Source organism: Drosophila ananassae, chromosome 2R (assembly GCF_017639315.1).
Source record: "Drosophila ananassae strain 14024-0371.13 chromosome 2R, ASM1763931v2, whole genome shotgun sequence".
NCBI lineage: Eukaryota > Metazoa > Arthropoda > Insecta > Diptera > Drosophilidae > Drosophila > Drosophila ananassae.
The window spans coordinates 25,542,628-25,556,723 of NC_057928.1; the positions used below are offsets into that span (position 1 = coordinate 25,542,628).

Below are 14,096 nucleotides of genomic sequence, written 5' to 3' on the forward strand. Positions count from 1 at the left end.
CGCAACTGTTTGTTTGTCTGCCCCTCTGCTACCCTGCTTCCCTCCTGCCCCTTGAAGCCCCGCCACAAGTATCTGTATCTGTATTTGTATTTGTATCTTGAGCTATAGATGGAGCAACTGTATCTCAAAGAAATCCGTCGAAACTATGTTGCCTTGCCAGTCGCCATTGAAATTCATAAAGCATCAATGGCCCCACCGAGCTTCGAGGGCCCGCCTGCATGGCTCTTTTTGTTTGAAATCATTTGCTTTAATTCAAGTGAAAAATTATTTAAATTGGTTATCAAACGTGCTCCTGTAGATTCAGATTCCGATTCAGATACAGGTAGAGGCATAGGTATAGGTATAGGTATGGGTACACGTGCTGCAGACATTTGTTCCGGGGATTGGGAAAATATTCTTTGTTTTTCTGCTCCGACCAAAAAAAACATCCTTCTATGCTTCGATGGGCGGGGGTGGAAATGAAAATTGATTCCAAGCTAAATGAAAAATATTGATCAAAGTAATTTCTTGGCACTCGCCCACGTATATAAATTTGTAATATTTTTTATGAAGTGAAAAATGTATGAGCGGCATAAAATACTCGTATTTTCCAATGCAGATAGACAGCAGTTGCGCCTGGGAGAGAATCCGGAGGGATTTATGGACGGATATATATTGTGCATATATGCAATGGTGTTCAGTTTCCTGCGAATAGCACTGCGTGTTTATGGAAATTAATATTTGAAAGGCCCAACACTCCAATTATTCTCGATTGCCCATGGAAAGTCAGATGCATTTGATAGTTTAGGTTTTATTACTCCGTATTATTCAATTGTATTATGCTATTATGTATTACTTTACGCTTAGGACTAGAGGGTTTTTTCTGCACTTCAGTTTTGATTTCACTAAACATATGTATATATTTTACTTTAATCGTAATCGCACTATATTATGTCGTCGCCTCCGTTGTGTCCTCCGCTCTCGGGCTTCTCGTTTAAATTAATACCTTAATTGTCGTTACAATTACATTTAATTACATTACAAATTTTGTAGTTGGAAATGCATTAGTAAATGCAAAAAGAAATATTATCATTATGTAACTAACTATGCTCTGTAATTATAATTTAGTTAAGTATTCGTTATCGAATGACAATAAATTACGAGTGAGTATGGCTGTGTTGGATAGAGGCGTGTTATGCTATAATTTCATTATTCCATTACTCTATACCGATACCGATGCGTATAAAAACTGGCATCCGAACTTGGATTTCGATTACGAGTACGAGTATTGTGGGGTTCTCAGACTACGAAAGGAGTAGAAATCGGTCATAGTATCTATAAAGAGTGGGCTTTATGCGATAGTTAAAAACGATTCGGATTTCCGGCTACGGTCTTTGGGCTGGGGGGTTTCTGGATTCGGGATTTCCTTATAATTTACACACACCTAGAAGTCTTTTGACAGAAAAATACACATTTATACACGCATATACAGAGTTATGTGAAGTGTCTTGGATCCCCGGGCGGGTTGTTTAGAGTGCACTGCCATACGAGCTAAGTAGGAGACTAATTTGGCCAGTAATGCGTAGGCGGAGGCAACTGGATCATCCGTAATCCGCCCCTAAGTATCGAGGGTGAGCTTACGTAATTACAAAAATTACACTTAGTTTCGGTTACGGCTATCGTTAAGTTACAAATTACAGATTACAAACTACGAATACGGTTCCTGCTTGTACAAAATTGTGGTTTCTTGTGGCTGATGTCCTGAACAAAAAGTCACTCCCATACAGATCCACGATATATGCGTATTACTTTGACATACGTACGTATGTGGCGAGTACATTGGGTATTCCCTACGAGTAGTGTGTGTACGGATATATTAAGTATGTATTTATATGCAACTTCCATCGGTCTTCTGAGTATTCGTTCACTTTTATTTTTGGTTTCTTTTTGGAATCCGCTGATTATATGCATGGCCATGATTTACGTTTACATTCTATGTACTTGTGTGTGTTTTTCGTGTTGTGTTCTGTAGTGATTTGTTTTGTTGTGTTTTCCCTTCTTTCCTTTATGCATGAGAATGGTTTGGTGTGACTCGTCTGACTTCCTTCCTTCCGGCTCCGCTTACAGCCGTAAATTTTCTAAATGCGCCGCATACTCCTCCGCCGAGGTGAACTCCAGACTTTCGCTCTCGTCATAGCTGTGACTACGGCCATTGAGGTGGCTGTGAATACATGGAGAGAAAATACGTACATTTCGTGAATAAAATAACAATATATGCGAATATTATGTTATGACTCCTTTCTAATTTTGTAGCAAAATATAACCTCCCCTTATAAATATAATAAGTACACATTATAAGTTATCCGTCGGAAAATTTGGGATTTTGATGCAGCTCTGTTCAGGAATCGGATAAAAATTAGCCAAGATATAGAAATCCGAGTCACTTTGGCGCAGGAGATCAAACGAAAAATTTTTACAAAAAATCTATCCAAAAATTTGATTTGAGATTTAGATGCAGATTAGTGCAGAATCGATGGGTCATTCGTTTAAGGTATTCCGCTTAAGAATCGGATTGAAATTAGCCAAGATATGAACATCGCAGAGGGTCACTTTTTCAGACCCCATGCTCTTACCAAGTTTAGAAAGGGGGTCCACCGGAAAATTTTACAAAAAATCGATCGGAAAATTGTATTTGAGATTTAGATGCAGATTAATGCAAAATTGAACTAAAAATCAATTAAGGTATTCCGCTCAAGACTCATGTGAAAATTAGCAAAGATATGGCCATCGCAGAGGGTCACTTTTTCAGACCCCATGCTCTTACCAAGTTTAGAAAGGGGGTCCACCGGAAAATTTTACAAAAAATCGATCGGAAAATTGTATTTGAGATTTATATGCAGATTAGTGCAGAATCGATGTGCCATTCTTTTAAGGTATTCCGCTTAAGAATCAGATGAAAATTATCCAAGATATGAACATCGCAGAGGGTCACTTTTTCAGACCCCATGCTCTTACCAAGTTTAGAAAGGGGGTCCACCGGAAAATTGTACAAAAAATCGATCGAAAAATTGTATTTTAGATTTAGATACAGATTTGTGCAGAATCCGTCTACAAATCGTTTAAGGTATTCCGCTAAAGAATCGGATTGAAATTAGCCAAGATATGGCCATCGCAGGGGGTCACTTTTCGCACCCCTCGGTCTTACCCAATTTTTCGATAAAATCTCTCAGTGCACCAAAGTTGTGTTGTTGGTTGTAATAAGAAAAGTTGCCGAGTCATAAAACGCTAATGACAAATCAATAGGACACGTGTAAATGTAAGTACCTGAGGCCGCCCACGTCCCGCTTCTTCCGCTTGCGATCCTGGGAGAGGGCCTCCACGCACAGGACGATCAGCTTGCCGTCGCAGGACTGGCGCTTCTGGTCCAGCAGCTTGTGGCCCTCGAGGTTGCTGGCGTAGCCGGACTTGTCCTGAGCGCTGGAGTGCCAGGCATCGCAGTAGGTGTCCATGGAGCGCTCACCGTTCGGCAGGGAGCCGTGCCAGACCATCTTCAGGGGCCTGAAAGGTAGAGTGTTTGTTTATAATATTGCTAAACTAAAACCAAACTAGAAGTATCGATTGAAAGCTTACCAGGTTGGATCTGTCATCACGTTCTTGCCACTGAAGCTGTAGATGCGCGGCGCCTGGGAGAAGAAGCCGCCCTGGCCGTTGAAGATGCCCTTCCAGGAGTTGAAGAGCACGTCGCCCCGGGTGTTCACCACCGGCAAGTCCCGGTCAGCCGGACGCACAATCGAGTCCAGATTCTGTACCCTGCAGAGGCCAAGAACTCGGCGTTAAATTCGTGGACTGCAAAGTTATGGGCACCATAAGAGCGCCAATTACCGGCAACAAACAAGACGAGTTGTTTTGTTCTGATTTCAACTCCCCTCGTTGGCTGCCTCTTCTCCCGAAATAAATTGCCCGAAATTGTTTCCACAGGCCTTTGTTTCGCCTCGAATATCAAGATTACGAGACTCCAGGCCCGGAAACGTGGCGTATGAGCAATGGCAAGGACTCTTAAGGCTTCGAAGCACAAATACAGAGGATTTTCGAAACTAAAGCCCCGAGCCCGCAAACAAAAACACGCCTAATACGCGTGAAAAAATCTAAAAGAAGATAAGACACACTCGCCGCAGACTTACCTGGAGGAGAGGAACGCCTTGAAGGTGCCCAGGAGGCCGGCCCGGCGTCCTTGCCGATAGCAGGCGAAGTCAGCCCCCCGGATTCCCTGCAAATCGCCGGAGGAGGGGTCGTTCAGGGCGGCCACGCGCAGCTATTCGGGATCCAGGCATGAAAATATGGCATGAAATTAATGCGGAATTTATGTCAAGCATTTTAAGATCTAATTAATACAGAATTTAATAGCAGAAATTGCTGTTGTTTGTTTAACAAAGGTCGCCGAGGGCCTCGGGTTGGGGTCTTCTACAAAATAATGATAAGTGGGTGGGTAATGGATAGTAAAATATTTCAAATAATTGTCGAGGGCCCCTTAAGGAGGCAGGGGCAGCTCCTTGGGGGCCAAAAAAACACACATAAATTGGGAGGATACAGGAGAGGGAAGGCGTTCAAGGTTCTAGCCTAATTGAGGGACCAAAGAAGGAAGTGGAACTCACCATTCGCGGATACCACTGGAAAAGCGATATTAATTTGATTTTATTTTTGATCCCCGTATAATTTGGTGGAAGACGCAGCATAAGATGTGGGACAAAGATATTTTTTATAATTTAATAAATCCAAATTGGAATTCTGTTCGTTCTAACACCGAAAAGCACGCACACACAAAATGGACAAAAAAAAGTTCTCAACATTCTCTGTTTTCGTGTGGGGTGTGTTGAGAACTAAGCTCCCAGGATTACCCGGAAAACAAAAGGACAAAATTCAATCAAGAAGCGTCTAGTTAAAAAAGCAAATCACACTTATATACAAACACAGAAGTTGGCGGAATGTTTTAAAATTTAAATATACAAGTGAGAGACAAAAGCAGGAAACTGTTCCACGAACAACAAAAAACTGAAAATGCAATTTTCGCTAATTAGAAATATTTTCATTGACCAGCAAACACAAAATCAAATTATTTATTCAACGAGTGTGTTCTACTATGTTTTCTTTGCCAAAAATTTCACCATATTTGTTGCTTTTTAAGTTAGAAATTTTAGTTGAGACTACTATATGCAATATTATGGATTTAATTACCGTTTCGTACTCGGGCGCGGTTGTAAACTGCATTTAATGACAATTAATTATAGATAGGTTTAGTAGGGTCTCTGGCTCTTGTGGAGAGTTTTTAATTATACGTGTTAGAAGAGATTTGTGGAAACGAGTGCTGCAGTGTCTGTTTGTTGCTTCCAAGGCTTGGATGTGTGTTAGGGTGTCCTTCGGCGGGGCAAGGACTTATAAAGTGGATTACTTTCAGCTCCGAGCACAATCAGCTGGAAGTGCTGAATCAATGTCATTATCCCGCCGAAGGAGCGGGGGTAGTGGATCACAATAAGAGGAAAAATCAAAGGAAAATCATCATTTCCAGCTTCGCACTTACCGTGGGCGTGTTGAGGAGGGGCGGTGGACTGTTCAGCAGGTTCTTCGACTGCAGGTCGAAGCGCATCGAGGGCGCCACCGTGGTGGGCGGGGCGGGCGTGGCAATCGGCACCAGGGTGCCCAGCTGCAAAGGGATAAAAAGGACACACGACTCAATATATAACGCGCAAACGTAATTAAAAGGCAGCGAGACAAACAACAGGCGTTTGACGAATTCGTAATTAATAAAACAGGAGCTCTGCGCAAACAGAGACAGGACCCTTTCAAGTAGTTAATATTTCAGATGGAAATCAGCGCCTCGCCTTGCCGTATTGAAACTTTCTCCTCAAATATTTGCATTACGTGTAGGAGAAATACATTTACATAAATATGTAACCCACTGTCCCAGTCTCCTCCTTTCTTTCCATCGCCGGCACAGTATTAGGGTCAAATTTTCGACAGCCATCCCGCCGACCGACTTCGTGCCATAATGCGCTCCGTCGCCGTCGACGTCGTCTGACAAAAGTTTTAATTACTATTTTGAACTTTAAGTAGTCGACTCGTGTACTGAAATCTAATTAGGATGCCGCCACGGCTACAAGTATCTCGGCAGACAGCTGTGTTTTCGGGCGCCGACGAGTGCGAGATGCAAATGCGAGGCCCAAATTGGCGCCTAAACCGCGAGAAATAATGTCTGGCTTTGAAATAAGTTTTCGATCTGTACTTTATAGACGACATTTTAGAGACAAAGTCCTCCCATTGTATTCAAAAGGTTTGTACATCTTTCGACGCATTTTATTGAATTCTTTCCCCATCCAATCAATAGCAAGAACTATTGCATATGAGAGTAAGCTCATTTCTAACTTTATATAGTATTTCGCTTTGTGCACTCAAACGGCCCGACTATTCGCCGAGATTCTGGCAACAAAGAGCCCTCTGCTTTGCCATTTTACTCGATTTTGCCATATTACCGAGAGCACCCTGACAGTTCGGGGTCCTGGGCCTGGGCCCTGGGTCCTGGGTTCTGGGTTTTTGTTGTCAAAAGTATTTAAATGCTGCCGTCAAAGGCAAAAGATTTCGTTTTCATTCCGGGCTGCCTGCCTTATGCACATGCCAGTTGCCAGTTTTCAGCTTTCCAAAGTCAGGAGCAGCCAGGAGGCCGGGTCACGCCCACCGGGGGCATATGGCCCTACAGCCTTATAGCCATATAGCTCTATAGCCCCGTGCTGTGTTGGCTTTTGTGCCCTGCAACAACGGAAGCGGAAATCGAATCTCGAGCAGTTTTTTCCAGATCTGCCCCCTTCAAATTCGGAGAATATTGTACACTTTGGCACAATTTGGTTTTTGTGTGTGCGTGCGGACTAGTTCTGGGCTCTGCCCCTTGCCCCTTGCCTCTGCTCTCTACCATTTTCCATTCATTTTTCACTTTTGCGATGATTTCAATAAAGCAACAAGCAACCGAAATTGTGGCCACTTTAATGTTTAACAAGCTATTTTTTCTGGATGGGGGCAACGAATCCAATTTTCCGTGTAATTTCGACGGCAAATGCTGACCCAGGGAATCAGGAATCTGGGCAATAAAAGGCTCGGCCGGGCTCCCGTTGAGGCAAGTTCACCTTGGCCAAGATTAATTGGCATGTGGCATCGAGGGGACGACAATAAAACCCTCGATATCCGTTTAATATTATTTTTAATCTGCTGCGGCGGAATTTATGGTTCCAAGGAGATTGGAGTGGGTGAAGGTCCTGCCGATGGCGATGCATGTTTTATATATTTCATCAATAAATGTTTGCAAGCTTTGACTGACTGAGCGAGTGAGTGAGTGAATGACTGACTGACTGACTGACTGACTTACTGACTGTGAGTGTATGTTGCCTTGTAAGTTGACTCAAATTGCCTGCCACATGGCACATGTCTCCAGCTTGGACTGGAGTTTCCTTGTATCCTTTAACCGGGACAAGTGAAATGCCAAGCGCAAGTCAATATAATTGAATAACGGGACACACACCCAAACACCCACCGACCCACACACACACACGTGTGTGATGGACGGATTGGCAATCAGTCTGCAACATTTAATGTGCAAATAAAAAACGAGTCGATACAAGGGCAATGCCAAACAAACCTTATTTTATGGCACATCCAAGGAAAATAAATAAATAAATAAGGCCAGCCCTGTCTTTTCTATTTCAGCCTCAAGTTTATTCCGATAGCTCCTGGATCCTGTCTCCTGGCTTGTGGCTCCTGCCCTTATAGCCATAATGGAACAACGGAGCGGGCCATATAAAATAATAACCACCCGCCAGCGAGCCAGCCAGCCAGAAGGCTCAACGCCTGTCATATTTGGATTTTTAAAAAGCGCCGTCCCCAGTGTTTGTTTGCTTAGGAGCCAGAAATCAAATCGAAACCCCCACCACTCACCGCAATGTACTGCCAGCCCTTGTTGACGCGAACGAGCAGGGCTTCCTCCTCGGTGATGTAGGCCAGGGTGCCCGGCGGATTCAAAGCCGACTTCTGCGGAAGAGCCAAAAAAAACACAACAGGTTTAAAAATATATTTTGGCAGAGACCAAAATTAACCAATCGACACCCACTTTGGTCATTTCATCGATGTTCTGGAAGGTGACGGCGCCGGGTACTATCTTCATGTTCATGTTCGACGAGGATGCCGAAAAGTATGGCAGCTCCTCGCCCTCTGCGGGTCCTCCCAGGCCCTCCTCGTGCTTGTGCGAGTGTCCTGCGGGACGCGGCGGCTCTGAAAGGATAATGCATGCGTTGGGGCACATCATATTGTGTATTGGCTGTTTGCTTAAATTATTTATAACCAAATGCTAAGTCAGATTCGAGAACGATTCTTGCAAGAATGGGGTTTAAAAGGATACATTTTAAAGCCCATAAGAAATATTCAATATTGGAAAGAAGGAATTAAAAACACACATACAACTCATGCAATGACTAACTTTAAAGATAAGGCTAATAAAAATTAAGTATTTCCATTTCCATATTAAAAACCAAAGCTTTAATCATTCAACCATGAACAGCACGAGGGGCCGGGGAAAATATTCCAAATACTCAGCATTTTAGGTTACTGCCAACTAAAATGTGTAATATCTTTTGGGGGCCATGAGTCGCGGGTTTGCCGGAAAAGACTCCGGAAAAGTCATGACGGTGTGAAAATACTCGCATAAAGAAAATGTTTACACCTTGTACTCTATCAACGGAAAATGAGTTAATGATGATGTGCAAATATGAGGCGTTTATGAAGGCATTCCGTGTAAATGAAGGTATGCTGGCTAGGAATGGAAGGCAATTAGCCGTTGCCTCCGTGGGGGAAAGTGGTAGGGTGAATGGGGGTCATGCAACATGCCGCATGCCACAGGACACAGGCCGCATGACAAAGGCTACAGGCGTGTCTACTACATGTACAGTAAAGGCTGGATGGAGTTGAGATTGTTAGTTAGTAAAGTTCGGTTACCGGCGGTGCCATCGGGCCGATCGCGCAGATCCTGCAGCTCTCGCAGGGCCTTGAGTTCGTCCAAGGATGAGCGAGCACCTTGATGGCGATAGTACGATACAAATGATATGGTTGATATAGGTTGGATCAAGTCAGGAGTCAGGAGAATGCCATACTTTACAGATATAGGTGACTAGCTAACTAACTCACACCTCATGTATTTACAGCCAAACAGGGGCACTCTTTCGGCCAATCTCACCTGGTCGTCCATAGTAGGAGGCGTCGCCGAAAAAGCTGCTCCGCGAATCCATTCCGGGCTCTCCCTTGGGCCCCGAGATGGAGAGTCCTGGCAGGCCGGGTGGTCCCGGAGGACCCGGTGGTCCCGGCATCGGGATGTACTGTACTCCGCCGCTACTGTCTCCGTCGCCGCCTCCGCCGGCTGGCAGTCCTGGTGGTCCTGGCAGACCGTCGCGTCCGTCCTGGCCCCGGTCGCCCTTGTCCCCCTTGACCTGCGAACGAATACCAGCCATCAGAGGTGATCCATCACAGGGTGGTTGACAGACGAGGCGTATACTTAACATCGACTTTTGGCTTCTTTGGCTCTTCTCTCGAACTTACCCCTTCGCGGCCTCCGGAATCTCCCTTGGGTCCCTTGGGTCCCATCTCACCCTTGGGTCCTTGCATGCCGGGACGACCCTGTGAATCGGGGATAATCAAGGATGTTGAATTGGGTCTTTACCGAAAATATCAATACCATTTCAGATTATTTGATGAGCAGTTTAGGCTTTTTACTGATTACCTGGCCAGAGTTTCTAGATACCCACCGAAAATCACCATTTGTGGAAAGTTTGGAGCAAATTATAATATCATTGGTGGGCCAAGCCCACTGAGAAGTTTGCTAAAATAGCAAAAGTAAGGAGTCGCACCAACGAGGCATCTTGAACTACGGCCAAAAATGGGGAAACTTCCGTCGATTCTGAAGTGCTACCCTCGGAGTTGGCCGGCAGCTCACGTAAGTACACGGCCCGCTGCCGAGTTCTGGTGCCAGTTGGCACAGAAAGCCATGAAACAGAGTATATGTAGCCGGGGAATGGCGCTGAACTCTCAACTCACTTCGCAGACAGACACGGAAAAGTTTGGCTCTTTGTTGCCACTGCTAAGCGGTGTTGTTATTGGGGAATAATGGCGGAAATTCCGGGAAAACTGCAATCGAAATCGAAATCAAGCAATGCGCAGTCTGCGTCTGCCGGCTTCTGTCCTGAATAACCGTGATGAAAATGCACTTGAAATACTTCTCGTTTCAGTTTGTTTCGCCGCAACCCAGTTCCTCTTACTTTCCCAATCTGACAGAAGCTAGATCACTGTGAGAATTACTATAGAATTATTATAGAAATACTTTGTCGTGAAACTATCTGAACTTCTGGGAAAAAATTCATATTATTTGCTCTGGATTATTATTAAAAAATAATTTGATCCGAAACTAAAGCAATTTGTTGCACAAAACAAAGTATTTTCTCCATCAGGAAACCCATCTCTTTCATGTGATTTTTCGGGGGAAATGAAATTGGGTGAAAGCATGTGAAAGTTGGTCAATCTCATGAATATGCATGGAAAGTTGTGGGCTTCGATTCTGGTCTCTTACTTACCGAGTGTCCGATATCGCCCATGGGGCCGGGCTTTCCGGGAGGTCCAATCGGTCCGGCGGGTCCGGTGCCGCCGCGTCGACCCCGCATGCCCTTCTCTCCCTTCTCGCCCTTGGTCCCGTTGACGTTGGCGAGGCCCTCGATTCCTCCGGGCTGGCCAGCCTGTCCGGGCAGACCCGGCAGTCCGGGGGTCCCCGGCTCGCCCGGCTCTCCCTTGGCGCCGCTGGGCCCGTGGGCACCTTTGTGACCCTGCAGGAAAGTGGGCGGAAAGTGGAAAAAGAAAGCCAGTGTGTGAAATGATTTACGGTCTTCAATACAAGTGTGGCTGTGGGAAGTGGGCTGTGGAAAGTAGGGCTGTGGGGCAAGGCAGGTCGGGATTCACAGGCAGCTCTCGCCTAATTTGGCCGTAAAACTCAATTTCAAACGTTTTGTCGACGACAGAAAAAAATTCAATTCAAACTCATTTTGAAATCAAATCAATTCCGAAATCCCGCACACACACGCACCGCCGGAGAAATTTATGCACGCAATGGCTGGTGACAAGACCGAAAACACAAAACCATATTCCTTTCGGGATCCCAGCCTTTCGGTCCGCTTGTGTGTGTGGCACGGTGGCTGAGTGTGTGGAAAGTTGCTTCCTTCCTTCCACCAGTCGGCTCGGCTCGACTCAATTCATCCCCAGCGTCGTCTTCCACATCATCAGCGCCTTAAATGGTTCGCCATAAATTTGCACGCGCCCACCCAGACTGGCTTTCTTGTTGTTTTTTTGTTAAAAGGAAGCTGGGAGTTGGTAGCCGGGAGATGGTAACCGGCAGGATCTGGGATGATCCGGCGGCTGCCTTCCTTGGGGTTTGAGCCAGACCTTCCCTCATATCGCCAACTTAATACCAACTAATGAATAATTAATAAGCCAGGCACACAAGTTCATACACAAAACAAAAAACAGGAAATGAAAGGAATCTAGAGGATCTATAAACAAACAAAGGACAGTTCTGAGGGCCTTGGAAAATGTAACAAGTACCATCTAACATTTAATAATCTCTGGCAAATATTTAATAAATTTTCAAACAACTTAAGCCCTGAGAAGCATTAGTTAAAGGAGATTTTCTGGCAGTGTCCTTGCCACATCGCAGAACGCTCACGACTGCCTTTTAGGCCGCCTTTCAAGTTGGCTTATATGTGTCTTTTTTTGGGCTTAATGAAACGAACCTAATTGTGCGTGTATTCATACGTTTAAAATGCTAATTTCCATATTAGTTTTCCCGAAAATTGTAATGCAATAACTGGCGTGGGGAGGCGTGGAGGAGCTCTCGCACTCATCCGCCGCCAAATTGGGCGTAAATTTATCATAAAATACAAATCGATTTTTTCGTTTTCTTTGACGGCTTTGGGGGATTTGGGGTGGCTGTTTGCATAATTTCTTTTTATTTTACGCTCGATTAATTTCGGGTGTGGCCTCACGGGGGAAACTACTTAAAAGCAGCCCTGGCTGCCAAATTCCTTAACCACAAGCCGCATAAATATTACTTATACGAAGGTGTATCAAAGGTTGTGTCCTGTGTCCTGTGGCTCCAAATTGGACGGTGTGTAATCTGCGACACCGGAAACAGTCCACGTGAGAAAGTCCTTCAGTCCTCCCTCCTACTCGGCAGAGGGCACCAAACAGTCTAACAACAAGCACATTATGCGAGTCCTGGCTGGCAGATTTAAGTTTTGAGGTTGCACATAAAAGAAATATGTACGCCCGCCGAGCTAACGAGTGGGGATACCGAGTGTGGCTGGATCCGGGCTCCCTGCCAGCCAGGATCCAGAGTCCGAGGGTGCAAAGCCACCCCAACTAAGCTGCTAAATGGCATACAGGGTAATGGCTGGGAAGTAAGCGTCTCCTAAGCAGGATGAGCTCCCCAAATGGCCAAAACTTATTATGAAAATAATGCCAAACGAGAAGTGAAAAGAAACCTAAACCAAATCTGAAACCAAAACCGAACCAAACGAAACGAAACCAAATAGTTTATGCTCACTGCTCACTCCTGACCGGAGGATATCCTTCTTACGGTCCCCGGACAATATATATGATCACATCTACTGAAAATCAAATGAGCTATAAATGCACACAAATTGGCCCCCCAGAACATGGAGAGACAAAATCGGGCAACTGCGCCGTCAACTGCTGATAGAAATTTATGTCCCAAATTGTGTATTTCCTGCACAAATGACTGCGATGCCATAAATGCGGAAAAATCGAGAGGGAGGACTCAGCTGGAGCTCCAAAGAATTATTACTATCTATCAAATTGGCCACAATTGTGTTGAGCTCAAGGAGTAATTTGGCAGTTGGCTCGCTTGGGCATCTATAAAGGATTGCTTAGGGTGGCCCTGAGAACTCATATGTATTTTATAACAATTTTAATCGCTGTTTAAGGGTTTAAAGTCCGCTATTATTCAGGCTAACCTTGCTCTGTGACCCCCTAGGATTATTGCTTTTGGTCAAAAGCAAATTTTCCAAGAAGGCGATTTGCTCATTTGGGCGAAAGCAGGACCCCTTGCCCTTTTGGGGAGCCTCGAAATCAATTGAGTAGTCAATAGGGCAGAAATTATTATACGTTTGAAACAACAATCCTGTTACGGGTGTGTGACCGAAAAACACTTTATAATGCACACACTGGGGATGATAGGGGGCTATGGAGGACTATGGAAGGAAATATAGAGTGGGGTGGGGAGGTGTGCCATTTATTAGACTCGCCCTCTGACTTACCGGATCGCCGCGCTCTCCCTTCTGGCCCGCATCGCCTTTCTCGCCGGGCACACCTTTGGGTCCAGGCTGCGTCGTCCCTCGGAATGAGCCCATCGAGTTGACCATTAGGGATTCCTGTGTGTAGGCATAGTAATTTGTTAAATATTTGCTTGTTGTACAATTTATTTTCGATACATGTAGGCCCCAAGTCTATGTATTTTTTCATGTTTCTTGTTTTTGCAGTGGCACTAGCAGCAGGCGGCCCTTTTTGACGAGGGACACATGCAGCCAGGATACACACGGCGGAAATTTGATTAATGATCTGTTTTGGGGGCGCCGCCACCGCCACCGCCTGCTCCTTGGATCTCCATTGGGGGCGGGGCTAATGATGCCAAGTGGTTCTAGTCCATTAAATGCCATGTTCTGTGGCCCCCTTTTCGACAAACCTTTTTCGTTTGTTTTTGTTAGGGATAAGTAGTGAGATGGTAGTGGGAACTTACGAGTTAGATTTTACGAGCTAAAAATGTTTATACCTTGAAGGTCCTGGTAGGATTCCAATTTATCTGTTATTTATGTGTTGATTGGTTATAAGAATACAATATTTTCGAAACGATTTACGTTTACAATACATAGAGCATAGAGCAATGGGCGTGAAATTAGAGCGTAACGTTAATAGATGGTTTTACATTCTCGGCGATAAAGTATTGAAAACGAAAAGGATCAACCCAAAATAGC

The 14,096-nt window shown here is 44.9% G+C and overlaps 1 protein-coding gene across 19 annotated transcripts in view; it reads right to left on the reverse strand.

Annotated features, from left to right (window-relative positions):
* Positions 1-774: 774 nt before the first annotated feature.
* LOC6507630 (collagen alpha-1(XVIII) chain) overlaps positions 775-14,096 on the reverse strand; it is a 48,303-nt gene continuing 34,981 nt past the window's right edge. For 5 of the 19 annotated variants that reach the window (XM_044714809.1, XM_044714808.1, XM_032453818.2 and 2 more), the window contains 15 exons: positions 13,895-13,924; positions 13,383-13,496; positions 10,632-10,877; positions 9,604-9,681; positions 9,245-9,494; positions 9,007-9,084; positions 8,126-8,286; positions 7,954-8,046; positions 5,555-5,677; positions 5,212-5,238; positions 4,632-4,646; positions 4,161-4,291; positions 3,610-3,789; positions 3,304-3,537; positions 775-2,200 (listed from right to left, as the gene is read on the reverse strand). In XM_044714809.1, the coding sequence (XP_044570744.1) occupies positions 2,101-2,200; positions 3,304-3,537; positions 3,610-3,789; positions 4,161-4,291; positions 4,632-4,646; positions 5,212-5,238; positions 5,555-5,677; positions 7,954-8,046; positions 8,126-8,286; positions 9,007-9,084; positions 9,245-9,494; positions 9,604-9,681; positions 10,632-10,877; positions 13,383-13,496; positions 13,895-13,924 (1,860 nt within the window). In that variant the 3' untranslated portion in view covers positions 775-2,100. The remainder of the gene's footprint in view (positions 2,201-3,303; positions 3,538-3,609; positions 3,790-4,160; positions 4,292-4,631; positions 4,647-5,211; positions 5,239-5,554; positions 5,678-7,953; positions 8,047-8,125; positions 8,287-9,006; positions 9,085-9,244; positions 9,495-9,603; positions 9,682-10,631; positions 10,878-13,382; positions 13,497-13,894; positions 13,925-14,096) is intronic. The other 14 variants (XM_032453826.2, XM_032453825.2, XM_014909883.2 and 11 more) reach the window with 10 other exon arrangements.